The sequence below is a fragment of the Oncorhynchus masou genome, chromosome 8, assembly GCF_036934945.1.
Source record: "Oncorhynchus masou masou isolate Uvic2021 chromosome 8, UVic_Omas_1.1, whole genome shotgun sequence".
Taxonomy (NCBI): Eukaryota; Metazoa; Chordata; class Actinopteri; order Salmoniformes; family Salmonidae; genus Oncorhynchus; species Oncorhynchus masou.
In genome coordinates, this window is record NC_088219.1 from 12,688,045 (window position 1) to 12,702,912 (window position 14,868).

The following is a 14,868-nucleotide window of genomic DNA, read 5'->3' on the forward strand; positions in this document are numbered from 1 at the left end:
GCACTGTGCCAGCAGAGAGAGCTTCACTCCCACCAGCTCTGGGTTGCAGCTCAGAGATGGGAAAGCAAGGTCGTGCCTTGCATATGGTGAAGAGGGGACGCTCACAGAGGGTTACATCCTCACAGTTTGTCCTCCTAACTCCCTCTTTCTCTTCAGTAAATACAGAACTGAGAGAATTCGAACTACCTAGAAATCAGTAGAATGCAGATGATATTTGACATACAGTAGCTATTAGAGACTATGCCAGTGATTGACTGTCAAAGCTAGGAAATTATCTAGTACACATGTTTATATCCCTTGTCATGCACTTTAGGAAGTCTTTCATATCGCTCTCTCTCTCTCTCTCTCTCTCTCTCTCTCTCTCTCTCTCTCTCTCTCTCTCTCTCTCTCTCTCTCTCTCTCTCTCTCTCTCTCTCTCTCTCTCTCTCTCTCTCCTTCCTTCAACCCCCCTCCCAACACCTTCAACCACTGCAGAGATCATTGTTGTATCTGTCATCTCGCCCCACTCTCCACCTACACAGCGTCTCTGCATCGCCCACTCTCAACCTACACAGCGTCTCTGCATCGCCCACTCTCAACCTACACAGCGTCTCTGCATCGCCCACTCTCAACCTACACAGCGTCTCTGCATCGCCCACTCTCAACCTACACAGCGTCTCTGCATCGCCCGCTCTCCACCTACACAGCGTCTCTGCATCGCCCACTCTCCACCTACACAGTGTCTCTGCATCGCCCACTCTCCACCTACACAGCGTCTCTGCATCGCCCACTCTCCACCTACACAGCGTCTCTGCATCGCCCACTCTCAACCTACACAGCGTCTCTGCATCGCCCACTCTCCACCTACACAGTTTCTCTGCATCGCCCACTCTCCACCTACACAGCGTCTCTGCATCGCCCACTCTCCACCTACACAGCGTCTCTGCATCGCCCACTCTCCACCTACACAGCGTCTCTGCATCGCCCCACTCTCCACCTACACAGCGTCTCTGCATCGCCCACTCTCCACCTACACAGTTTCTCTGCATCGCCCACTCTCCACCTACACAGTTTCTCTGCATCGCCCACTCTCCACCTACACAGTTTCTCTGCATCGCCCACTCTCCACCTACACAGCGTCTCTGCATCGCCCACTCTCCACCTACACAGCGTCTCTGCATCGCCCACTCTCCACCTACACAGTTTCTCTGCATCGCCCACTCTCCACCTACACAGTTTCTCTGCATCGCCCACTCTCCACCTACACAGCGTCTCTGCATCGCCCACTCTCCACCTACACAGCGTCTCTGCATCGCCCACTCTCAACCTACACAGCGTCTCTGCATCGCCCACTCTCAACCTACACAGCGTCTCTGCATCGCCCACTCTCCACCTACACAGCGTCTCTGCATCGCCCACTCTCCACCTACACAGTTTCTCTGCATCGCCCACTCTCCACCTACACAGTTTCTCTGCATCGCCCACTCTCCACCTACACAGCGTCTCTGCATCGCCCACTCTCCACCTACACAGCGTCTCTGCATCGCCCACTCTCCACCTACACAGCGTCTCTGCATCGCCCACTCTCCACCTACACAGCGTCTCTGCATCGCCCACTCTCAACCTACACAGCGTCTCTGCATCGCCCACTCTCCACCTACACAGTTTCTCTGCATCGCCCACTCTCCACCTACACAGCGTCTCTGCATCGCCCACTCTCCACCTACACAGCGTCTCTGCATCGCCCACTCTCAACCTACACAGCGTCTCTGCATCGCCCACTCTCAACCTACACAGTTTCTCTGCATCGCCCACTCTCCACCTACACAGTTTCTCTGCATCGCCCACTCTCAACCTACACAGCGTCTCTGCATCGCCCACTCTCCACCTACACAGTTTCTCTGCATCGCCCACTCTCCACCTACACAGCGTCTCTGCATCGCCCACTCTCCACCTACACAGCGTCTCTGCATCGCCCACTCTCCACCTACACAGTTTCTCTGCATCGCCCACTCTCCACCTACACAGTGTCTCTGCATCGCCCACTCTCAACCTACACAGCGTCTCTGCATCGCCCACTCTCCACCTACACAGCGTCTCTGCATCGCCCACTCTCCACCTACACAGCGTCTCTGCATCGCCCACTCTCAACCTACACAGCGTCTCTGCATCGCCCACTCTCAACCTACACAGCGTCTCTGCATCGCCCACTCTCCACCTACACAGCGTCTCTGCATCGCCCACTCTCAACCTACACAGTTTCTCTGCATCGCCCACTCTCCACCTACACAGTTTCTCTGCATCGCCCACTCTCCACCTACACAGTTTCTCTGCATCGCCCACTCTCCACCTACACAGTTTCTCTGCATCGCCCACTCTCCACCTACACAGTTTCTCTGCATCGCCCACTCTCCACCTACACAGCGTCTCTGCATCGCCCACTCTCAACCTACACAGTTTCTCTGCATCGCCCACTCTCCACCTACACAGTTTCTCTGCATCGCCCACTCTCAACCTACACAGTTTCTCTGCATCGCCCACTCTCCACCTACACAGCGTCTCTGCATCGCCCGCTCTCCACCTACACAGTTTCTCTGCATCGCCCACTCTCCACCTACACAGCGTCTCTGCATCGCCCACTCTCAACCTACACAGCGTCTCTGCATCGCCCACTCTCAACCTACACAGTTTCTCTGCATCGCCCACTCTCCACCTACACAGCGTCTCTGCATCGCCCACTCTCAACCTACACAGTTTCTCTGCATCGCCCACTCTCCACCTACACAGTTTCTCTGCATCGCCCACTCTCCACCTACACAGCGTCTCTGCATCGCCCACTCTCCACCTACACAGCGTCTCTGCATCGCCCACTCTCAACCTACACAGCGTCTCTGCATCGCCCACTCTCCACCTACACAGCGTCTCTGCATCGCCCACTCTCCACCTACACAGCGTCTCTGCATCGCCCACTCTCAACCTACACAGCGTCTCTGCATCGCCCACTCTCCACCTACACAGCGTCTCTGCATCGCCCACTCTCCACCTACACAGCGTCTCTGCATCGCCCGCTCTCCACCTACACAGCGTCTCTGCATCGCCCACTCTCAAGCTACACAGCGTCTCTGCATCGCCCACTCTCCACCTACACAGTGTCTCTGCATCGCCCACTCTCCACCTACACAGCGTCTCTGCATCGCCCCACTCTCCACCTACACAGTGTCTCTGCATCGCCCACTCTTAACCTACACAGCGTCTCTGCATCGCCCACTCTCCACCTACACAGTTTCTCTGCATCGCCCACTCTCCACCTACACAGCGTCTCTGCATCGCCCACTCTCCACCTACACAGTTTCTCTGCATCGCCCACTCTCCACCTACACAGCGTCGCTGCATCGCCCACTCTCAACCTACACAGTTTCTCTGCATCGCCCACTCTCCACCTACACAGTTTCTCTGCATCGCCCACTCTCCACCTACACAGTTTCTCTGCATCGCCCACTCTCCACCTACACAGTTTCTCTGCATCGCCCACTCTCCACCTACACAGTTTCTCTGCATCGCCCACTCTCCACCTACACAGCGTCTCTGCATCGCCCACTCTCAACCTACACAGTTTCTCTGCATCGCCCACTCTCCACCTACACAGTTTCTCTGCATCGCCCACTCTCAACCTACACAGTTTCTCTGCATCGCCCACTCTCCACCTACACAGCGTCTCTGCATCGCCCGCTCTCCACCTACACAGTTTCTCTGCATCGCCCACTCTCCACCTACACAGCGTCTCTGCATCGCCCACTCTCAACCTACACAGCGTCTCTGCATCGCCCACTCTCAACCTACACAGTTTCTCTGCACGCCCACTCTCCACCTACACAGCGTCTCTGCATCGCCCACTCTCAACCTACACAGTTTCTCTGCATCGCCCACTCTCCACCTACACAGTTTCTCTGCATCGCCCACTCTCCACCTACACAGCGTCTCTGCATCGCCCACTCTCCACCTACACAGCGTCTCTGCATCGCCCACTCTCAACCTACACAGCGTCTCTGCATCGCCCACTCTCCACCTACACAGCGTCTCTGCATCGCCCACTCTCCACCTACACAGCGTCTCTGCATCGCCCACTCTCAACCTACACAGCGTCTCTGCATCGCCCACTCTCCACCTACACAGCGTCTCTGCATCGCCCACTCTCCACCTACACAGCGTCTCTGCATCGCCCACTCTCCACCTACACAGCGTCTCTGCATCGCCCACTCTCAACCTACACAGCGTCTCTGCATCGCCCACTCTCAACCTACACAGCGTCTCTGCATCGCCCACTCTCCACCTACACAGCGTCTCTGCATCGCCCACTCTCAACCTACACAGTTTCTCTGCATCGCCCACTCTCCACCTACACAGTTTCTCTGCATCGCCCACTCTCCACCTACACAGTTTCTCTGCATCGCCCACTCTCCACCTACACAGTTTCTCTGCATCGCCCACTCTCCACCTACACAGTTTCTCTGCATCGCCCACTCTCCACCTACACAGCGTCTCTGCATCGCCCACTCTCAACCTACACAGTTTCTCTGCATCGCCCACTCTCCACCTACACAGTTTCTCTGCATCGCCCACTCTCAACCTACACAGTTTCTCTGCATCGCCCACTCTCCACCTACACAGCGTCTCTGCATCGCCCGCTCTCCACCTACACAGTTTCTCTGCATCGCCCACTCTCCACCTACACAGCGTCTCTGCATCGCCCTCTCTCAACCTACACAGCGTCTCTGCATCGCCCACTCTCAACCTACACAGTTTCTCTGCATCGCCCACTCTCCACCTACACAGCGTCTCTGCATCGCCCACTCTCAACCTACACAGTTTCTCTGCATCGCCCACTCTCCACCTACACAGTTTCTCTGCATCGCCCACTCTCCACCTACACAGCGTCTCTGCATCGCCCACTCTCCACCTACACAGCGTCTCTGCATCGCCCACTCTCAACCTACACAGCGTCTCTGCATCGCCCACTCTCCACCTACACAGCGTCTCTGCATCGCCCACTCTCCACCTACACAGCGTCTCTGCATCGCCCACTCTCAACCTACACAGCGTCTCTGCATCGCCCACTCTCCACCTACACAGCGTCTCTGCATCGCCCACTCTCCACCTACACAGCGTCTCTGCATCGCCCACTCTCCACCTACACAGCGTCTCTGCATCGCCCACTCTCAACCTACACAGCGTCTCTGCATCGCCCACTCTCCACCTACACAGTGTCTCTGCATCGCCCACTCTCCACCTACACAGCGTCTCTGCATCGCCCCACTCTCCACCTACACAGTGTCTCTGCATCGCCCACTCTTAACCTACACAGCGTCTCTGCATCGCCCACTCTCCACCTACACAGTTTCTCTGCATCGCCCACTCTCCACCTACACAGCGTCTCTGCATCGCCCACTCTCCACCTACACAGTTTCTCTGCATCGCCCACTCTCCACCTACACAGCGTCTCTGCATCGCCCACTCTCCACCTACACAGTTTCTCTGCATCGCCCACTCTCCACCTACACAGCGTCTCTGCATCGCCCACTCTCCACCTACACAGCGTCTCTGCATCGCCCACTCTCCACCTACACAGTTTCTCTGCATCGCCCACTCTCCACCTACACAGCGTCTCTGCATCGCCCACTCTCCACCTACACAGCGTCTCTGCATCGCCCACTCTCCACCTACACAGCGTCTCTGCATCGCCCGGTCTCAACCTACACAGCGTCTCTGCATCGCCCACTCTCCACCTACACAGCGTCTCTGCATCGCCCACTCTCCACCTACACAGCGTCTCTGCATCGCCCACTCTCAACCTACACAGCGTCTCTGCATCGCCCACTCTCCACCTACACAGCGTCTCTGCATCGCCCGCTCTCCACCTACACAGTTTCTCTGCATCGCCCACTCTCCACCTACACAGTGTCTCTGCATCGCCCACTCTCAACCTACACAGCGTCTCTGCATCGCCCACTCTCCACCTACACAGTGTCTCTGCATCGCCCACTCTCAACCTACACAGCGTCTCTGCATCGCCCACTCTCCACCTACACAGTTTCTCTGCATCGCCCACTCTCAACCTACACAGCGTCTCTGCATCGCCCACTCTCCACCTACACAGTTTCTCTGCATCGCCCACTCTCCACCTACACAGCGTCTCTGCATCGCCCACTCTCCACCTACACAGTTTCTCTGCATCGCCCACTCTCCACCTACACAGCGTCTCTGCATCGCCCACTCTCCACCTACACAGCGTCTCTGCATCGCCCACTCTCCACCTACACAGCGTCTCTGCATCGCCCACTCTCCACCTACACAGCGTCTCTGCATCGCCCACTCTCCACCTACACAGCGTCTCTGCATCGCCCACTCTCCACCTACACAGCGTCTCTGCATCGCCCACTCTCCACCTACACAGCGTCTCTGCATCGCCCACTCTCCACCTACACAGCGTCTCTGCATCGCCCACTCTCCACCTACACAGTGTCTCTGCATCGCCCCACTCTCCACCTACACAGTGTCTCTGCATCGCCCACTCTCCACCTACACAGCGTCTCTGCATCGCCCACTCTCCACCTACACAGTGTCTCTGCATCGCCCCACTCTCCACCTACACAGCGTCTCTGCATCGCCCACTCTCCACCTACACAGCGTCTCTGCATCGCCCACTCTCCACCTACACAGCGTCTCTGCATCGCCCACTCTCCACCTACACAGCGTCTCTGCATCGCCCACTCTCCACCTACACAGTTTCTCTGCATCGCCCACTCTCCACCTACACAGTGTCTCTGCATCGCCCACTCTCCACCTACACAGTGTCTCTGCATCGCCCACTCTCCACCTACACAGCGTCTCTGCATCGCCCACTCTCCACCTACACAGCGTCTCTGCATCGCCCACTCTCCACCTACACAGCGTCTCTGCATCGCCCACTCTCCACCTACACAGTTTCTCTGCATCGCCCACTCTCCACCTACACAGTGTCTCTGCATCGCCCCACTCTCCACCTACACAGTTTCTCTGCATCGCCCACTCTCCACCTACACAGTGTCTCTGCATCGCCCCACTCTCCACCTACACAGCGTCTCTGCATCGCCCCACTCTCCACCTACACAGCGTCTCTGCATCGCCCACTCTCCACCTACACAGCGTCTCTGCATCGCCCACTCTCCACCTACACAGCGTCTCTGCATCGCCCACTCTCCACCTACACAGCGTCTCTGCATCGCCCACTCTCCACCTACACAGCGTCTCTGCATCGCCCACTCTCCACCTACACAGCGTCTCTGCATCGCCCACTCTCCACCTACACAGCGTCTCTGCATCGCCCTAATTGCAGCTCTGCCACATGCATCTCCCTCCTGTCTGGAGAAATCACAATGACATTTTCTCGAACCACACTTGTAGGAGGAGATAAAGTATTGAAATGTATCCATTTGTTTCCTAAAGATCAATGAGCTGCTGTAGTCAAAGAGGAGCATTACACCTCACAGCAGGCCCGTCTCTTAGTAAGAGGTGTAAGGTTTACTGACAGAGAAAAGACAGGCTTTCTATCTATTTATTCCCATTCCATAGAACACGGATGCTCAGACTGGCATAAGCCACAGCAATGCAACTCTACCACCAGCCGTTATAGAACTGACTTACTCGTATTCATTCATGAGAGTACTGCCTCAGTCAAGCTATTAAATAGAATTCCATACAGCAGCTATTTGCATTGCTTTATTACCTGAAATGTTTTCACAGTAACCAATCGTCATGGTAGACCCTTCACGAAAAACATAAGGCAGAGATTGTCAATCTGTTCTCCCCCTCTGTTAGGTTGTCAGTCATGTAAATGGACTGTAACTGAAGTAAGAGTGAACCTATCCACAGCAGTGTTGTGCTGGTTTTAGGGTTATTTTTAGCATTCTCGAGTATCACTTCCTGAGCCAGAGAAAGCCACACCTCAACAGCTTAATATGTGAGTGTGTGCAACATATATGACCCCTGTAGGATATCTGTTTAGTTTAGCAGAGCTCTATTCCCCCTGCCAGCCCTGTCCTATTAACATGTTCAGACTGCTAGTGGTGAGGCGATGAGAGGTGAGAGGAGGGGAGAACCTTACCTCTGGTGTCTTCGTCCTCAATAGTGGTGTTGGTGCTTTCAGAGGATTCCTAGAAACGACACACAGACGGGTTCAGAGATTCACACTCAATCATAGAAAGTGGTATTCTCTCCACACCAGGAAGTGGAAGAGCCGGGTCAACACAACACACACCTCCAACAGACAGACAGCTGCCTTCCTGTCTGCACCTTTAAGAGAGAGAGAACGGGCTGTTTGTTATTTCTGAGGTCTAGCTGGTTAGGAGTAGGGTGAGATATGGGAGGGAGGGAAACACCTAGAGAAGGAGAGATGTGTTACCCCCACAATGAACCCCCAAGAGCATATAAAAAAGCATCGGGATTAGGCAACATTAGAGATGGGATGGTCGATCACAAAAACAAAAAGAAAGTCCAGCTCCATTTTCATTGGTTTGTTTGGATTTTTTAAAGCTATTTTAAAGCTATTATCACTTTCCCTGTTAGGTGGAAAGCCGAGAGGCGTGGCCAAGAGGCGTGGCCGAGAGGCGTGGCCGAGAGGCGTGGCCGAGAGGCGTGGCCGAGAGGCGTGGTCAAGAGGGTGGGGAATATCACACTCACCATCAGCTGGACGCTGGAACTGGACTTCCTTTTCTGGAAGAGAAATGAGAAGAGGTTAGACAGGAACACACAGGATGAGATGGAGACGCCAGGGAGCAACAGAGGGAGAAGAGGTACACCTCCATGCTGCGGAGGGAGGAGAAGGACACCTCCATGCTGCGGAGGGAGGAGAGGGACACCTCCATGCTACGGAGGGAGGAGAGGGACACCTCCATGCTACGGAGGGAGGAGAGGGACACCTCCATGCTGCGGAGGGAGGAGAGGGACACCTCCATGCTGCGGAGGGAGGAGAAGGACACCTCCATGCTGCGGAGGGAGGAGAGGGACACCTCCATGCTACGGAGGGAGGAGAGGGACACCTCCATGCTGCGGAGGGAGGAGAAGGACACCTCCATGCTGCGGAGGGAGGAGAGGGACACCTCCATGTTGCGGAGGGAGGAGAGGGACACCTCCATGCTGCGGAGGGAGGAGAGGGACACCTCCATGCTGCGGAGGGAGGAGAAGGACACCTCCATGCTGCGGAGGGAGTAGAAAGACACCTCCATGCTGCAGAGGGAGGACATGTATGTGGGTTTGAGGCTCAGGATGTGTGTGTGTGTGTGTTTGGGGTTCGTGTTGCTAACGCTGCCTTTGTCATCTCCCCAGGACACCTCTGTGAGCAGTCTGGTTGGCAAGCGGTGTAGCGGTTGTGGCGGTGTGGCCCTAGTGGCAGTTGTGGAGGTTGTGGTAGTGTGACGGTTCTGGCAGTTGTGGTGGTGTGACGGTTGTGGTGGTGTGATGCTTGTGGTGGTTGTGGCGGTGTGGCGATTGTGGCGGTGTGACGGTTGTGACGGATGTGGCGGTGTGGCGGTGTGACGGTTGTGGCAGTGTGACGGTTGTGGCGGTGTGGCCCTTGTGGTGGTTGTGGTGGTTGTGGCGATTGTGGCGGTGTGACGGTTGTGACAGTTGTGGAGGTTGTGGTGGTTGTGGCAGTGTGGTAATTGTAGCAGTTGTGGTGTGTTGTGGTGGTGTGACAGTTGTGGCGGTGTGGTGGTTGTGGTGGTTGTGGTGGTTGTGGTGGTTGTGGCGATTGTGGCGGTGTGACGGTTGTGACAGTTGTGGCGGTTGTGGTGGTTGTGGTGGTTGTGGCGGTGTGGTAATTGTAGCAGTTGTGGTGTGTTGTGGTGGTGTGACAGTTGTGGCGGTGTGGCGGTTGTGGTGGTATGACAGTTGTGGAGGTCTGGCCCTTGTAGCGGTTGTGGCGGTGTGGCCCTTGTGGCAGTGGTTGTGGTGGTGTGGCGGTTGTGGTGGTGTGGCGGTTGTGGCGATGTGGCGATGTGGCGGTGTGGCGGTGTGTAGTGTAGGAAAACTCTGGGCCCGGCTGGGCTGTGGTCAGGGAGGAATGTCTTTGATAAGGCAGAGCTGGCAGGGCTGTGGTCAGGGAGGAATGTCTTTGATAAGGCAGAGCTGGCAGGGCTGTGGTCAGGGAGGAATGTCTTTGATAAGGCAGAGCTGGCAGGGCTGTGGTCAGGGAGGAATGTCTTTGATAAGGCAGAGCTGGCAGGGCTGTGGTCAGGGAGGAATGTCTTTGATAAGGCAGAGCTGGCAGGGCTGTGGTCAGGGAGGAATGTCTTTGATAAGGCAGAGCTGGCAGGGCTGTGGTCAGGGAGGAATGTATGGTCAGCAGCATGCCCCACTAATCCCAGTATCAGACACCCTGGACTGGACCGGCTGCTCCTTAAGGCCCCAGCGGGAACTGGGGGAGTACCACCAGTGGAGCCTATCCCTGATACATGTATATAGTAACTCACATAGACTAACTTACAGAAACACACTTATAATAGTGGAACACTCACAAACAACACAAATAAACAGACAGACTCTCCTACTGGCTTTGATACAGATTAACTGTCAAAGCACTAATCCCATTAGATACATATCTCATAGTACTGTCCTGGGACTGGCCTGGACTGGAAGACACGCTTTGGGTGGGGCCTGCCGGTGTGTTCAGAGAGAATGGAGCAGACATTGAAACTCCCACAATCCCATTGACTACTTGGATCTGTGATGTTACCTTTTCAAAGAGCATGTTTGATTTATTCAGTTTTGCAGAGAAGGTGAAAATAGCTTTCAACTTTCACAAAATGTTGAATAACGGCCACATTTTTAAATCATGTTTTATGGACAGCGGGTGTAATATACCCCAAAAGTCCTCCTCCAGGCCAGGCTTACTCCACGGTGAGAAGAGAACCCTGTGGAGCTGGAGCCCTACCTTCACACCATCAGTCTTCTTGTTGGCCTTGTTACCTCCTGCGCGGGACACAAAGAGAAACAGGATGATGAAAAAGGGCACTAACGCCCAAAAGAGGAGGGCGAAGGGCATGGCCAACACTCTCAGTCAAATGGAAAGAGGAGGGCGAAGGCCAACACTCTCAGTCAAATGGAAAGAGGAGGGCAAAGGCCAACACTCTCAGTCAAATGGAAAGAGGAGGGCAAAGGCCAACACTCTCAGTCAAATGAAAAGAGGTCAACAGTCTCAGTCAAATGAAAAGAGGCCAACAGTCTCAGTCAAATGAAAAGAGGCCAACAGTATCAGTCAAATGAAAAGAGGAGGGCGAAGGGCATGGCCAACAGTCTCAGTCAAATGAAAAGAGGCCAACACTCTCAGTCAAATGAAAAGAGGCCAACAGTCTCAATCAAATGAAAAGAGGCCAACACTCTCAGTCAAATGAAAAGAGGCCAACAGTCTCAGTCAAATGAAAAGAGGAGGGCAAAGGCCAACACTCTCAGTCAAATGAAAAGAGGAGGGCGAAGGGCATGGCCAACAGTCTCAGTCAAATGAAAAGAGGAGGGCGAAAGGCCAACAGTCTCAGTCAAATGAAAAGAGGAGGGCGAAGGCCAACAGTCTCAGTCAAATGAAAAGAGGAGGGCGAAGGCCAACAGTCTCAGTCAAATGAAAAGAGGAGGGCAAAGGGCATGGCCAACAGTCTCAGTCAAATGAAAAGAGGAGGGCGAAGGCCAACAGTCTCAGTCAAATGAAAAGAGGAGGGCGAAGGCCAACAGTCTCAGTCAAATGAAAAGAGGAGGGTAAAGGGCATGGCCAACAGTCTCAGTCAAATGAAAAGAGGAGGGCGAAGGGCATGGCCAACAGTCACAGTCAAATGAAAAGAGGAGGGCGAAGGGCATGGCCAACAGTCTCAGTCAAATGAAAAGAGGCCAACAGTCTCAGTCAAATGGAAAGAGGAGGGCGAAGGCCAACAGTCACAGTCAAATGAAAAGAGGCCAACAGTCTCAGTCAAATGAAAAGAGGAGGGCGAAGGGCATGGCCAACAGTCTCAGTCAAATGAAAAGAGGAGGGCGAAGGGCCAACAGTCTCAGTCAAATGAAAGAGGAGGGCGAAGGCTAACAGTCTCAGTCAAATGAAAAGAGGAGGGCGAAGGCCAACAGTTTCAGTCAAATGAAAAGAGGAGGGTAAAGGGCATGGCCAACAGTCTCAGTCAAATGAAAAGAGGAAGGCGAAGGGCATGGCCAACAGTCACAGTCAAATGAAAAGAGGAGGGCGAAGGGCATGGCCAACAGTCTCAGTCAAATGAAAAGAGGCCAACAGTCTCAGTCAAATGGAAAGAGGAGGGCGAATGCCAACAGTCACAGTCAAATGAAAAGAGGCCAACAGTCTCAGTCAAATGAAAAGAGGAGGGCGAAGGGCCAACAGTCTCAGTCAAATGAAGAGAGGAGGGCGAAGGGCATGGCCAACAGTCTCAGTCAAATGAAAAGAGGAGGGCGAAAGGCCAACAGTCTCAGTCAAATGAAAAGAGGAGGGCGAAGGGCCAACAGTCTCAGTCAAATGAAAAGAGGAGGGCGAAGGGCCAACAGTCTCAGTCAAAAAAGAGAGGAGGGCGAAGGGCAACAGTCTCAGTCAAATGAAAAGAGGAGGGCGAAGGGCCAACAGTCTCAGTCAAATGAAGAGAGGAGGGCGTTGGGCCAACAGTCTCAGTCAAATGAAGAGAGGAGGGCGAAGGGCATGGCCAACAGTCTCAGTCAAATGAAGAGAGGAGGGCGAAGGGCCAACAGTCTCAGTCAAATGAAGAGAGGAGGGCGAAGGGCCAACAGTCTCAGTCAAATGAAAAGAAGAGGGCGAAGGGCAACAGTCTCAGTCAAATGAAGAGAGGAGGGCGAAGGGCCAACAGTCTCAGTCAAATGAAGAGAGGAGGGCGAAGGGCCAACAGTCTCAGTCAAATGAAGAGAGGAGGGCGAAGGGCCAACAGTCTCAGTCAAATGAAAAGAAGAGGGCGAAGGGCCAACAGTCTCAGTCAAATGAAAAGAGGAGGGCGAAGGGCAACAGTCTCAGTCAAATGAAAAGAGGAGGGCGAAGGGCAACAGTCTCAGTCAAATGAAAAGAGGTAGAAGAACATTTTAGAAAACCTGATCCATAAGTCTCCTGGGAAATATCATGTTCTATTCAAATCAAGCCCTCTTCCTGTCCTCCACGAGGCGGTCATAGTGCCGAAGAGTCACTAGGAGTATCCAAACCCAGCGGCTTCTTAAAGATTCTCTCAGGTCATTCAACTGGTCAAACAAGATTTTTTAGGGAAATTAAGCACCATCAAATTCCCAATGGTTCGGTGGGTGAGAGAGGTCCAGACTGCTCTGCTACGGAGGCTTGTCGGTGGGTGAGAGAGGTCCAGACTGCTCTGCTATGGAGGCTGGCCGGTGGGTGAGGGAGGTCCAGACTGCTCTGCTACAGAGGCTGGCCGGTGGGTGAGAGAGGTCCAGACTGCTCTGCTACGGAGGCTTTTCGGTGGGTGAGAGAGGTCCAGACTGCTCTGCTACGGAGGCTTGTCGGTGGGTGAGAGAGGTCCAGACTGCTCTGCTACGGAGGCTTGTCGGTGGGTGAGAGAGGTCCAGACTGCTCTGCTACAGAGGCTGGCCGGTGGGTGAGGGAGGTCCAGACTGCTCTGCTACGGAGGCTTGTCGGTGGGTGAGGGAGGTCCAGACTGCTCTGCTACAGAGGCTTGCCAGTGGGTGAGAGAGGTCCAGACTGGGCTCTGCTACAGAGGCTGGCCGGTGGGTGAGAGAGGTCCAGACTGGGCTCTGCTACAGAGGCTGGCCGGTGGGTGAGAGAGGTCCAGACTGGGCTCTGCTACAGAGGCTGGCCGGTGGGTGAGAGAGGTCCAGACTGGGCTCTGCTACAGAGGCTGGCCGGTGGGTGAGAGAGGTCCAGACTGGGCTCTGCTACAGAGGCTGGCCGGTGGGTGAGGGAGGTCCAGACTGCTCTGCTACAGAGGCTGGCCGGTGGGTGAGGGAGGTCCAGACTGGGCTCTGCTACAGAGGCTGGTCGGTGGGTGAGAGAGGTCCAGACTGGGCTCTGCTACAGGGGCTGGCCGGTGGGTGAGAGAGGTCCAGACTGGGCTCTGCTACAGAGGCTGGCCGGTGGGTGAGAGAGGTCCAGACTGGGCTCTGCTACAGAGGCTGGCCGGTGGGTGAGAGAGGTCCAGACTGGGCTCTGCTACAGAGGCTGGCCGGTGGGTGAGAGAGGTCCAGACTGGGCTCTGCTACAGAGGCTGGCCGGTGGGTGAGGGAGGTCCAGACTGGGCTCTGCTACAGAGGCTGGCCGGTGGGTGAGAGAGGTCCAGACTGCTCTGCTACAGAGGCTGGCCGGTGGGTGAGGGAGGTCCAGACTGGGCTCTGCTACAGAGGCTGGCCGGGGTGAGAGAGGTCCAGACTGGGCTCTGCTACAGAGGCTGGTCGGTGGGTGAGAGAGGTCCAGACTGGGCTCTGCTACAGAGGCTGGCCGGTGGGTGAGGGAGGTCCAGACTGGGCTCTGCTACAGAGGCTGGTCGGTGGGTGAGAGAGGTCCAGACTGGGCTCTGCTACAGAGGCTGGCCGGTGGGTGAGAGAGGTCCAGACTGGGCTCTGCAACAGAGGCTTGCCGATGGGTGAGAGAGGTCCAGACTGGGCTCTGCTACAGGGGCTGGCCGGTGGGTGAGAGAGGTCCACACTGCTCTGCTACGGAGGCTTGACGGTGGGTGAGGGAGGTCCAGACTGGGCTCTGCTACAGGGGCTGGCCGGTGGGTGAGAGAGGTCCAGACTGGGCTCTGCTACAGAGGCTGGTCGGTGGGTGAGAGAGGTCCAGACTGCTCTGCTACAGAGGCTGGTCGGTGGGTGAGAGAGGTCCAGACTGGGCTCTGCTACAGA

General features: G+C 55.3%; 1 protein-coding gene across 3 annotated transcripts in view; it reads right to left on the minus strand.

Annotated features, from left to right (window-relative positions):
* Positions 1-14,868, minus strand: part of camk2a (calcium/calmodulin-dependent protein kinase II alpha) — a 151,963-nt gene that overhangs the window by 10,081 nt on the left and 127,014 nt on the right. For all 3 annotated transcript variants that reach the window (XM_064971496.1, XM_064971494.1, XM_064971495.1), the window contains exons 13-14: positions 10,946-10,983; positions 8,120-8,168 (exon numbers count right to left, since the gene is read on the minus strand). In XM_064971496.1, coding sequence (XP_064827568.1) covers positions 8,120-8,168; positions 10,946-10,983 — 87 coding nt within the window. The remainder of the gene's footprint in view (positions 1-8,119; positions 8,169-10,945; positions 10,984-14,868) is intronic.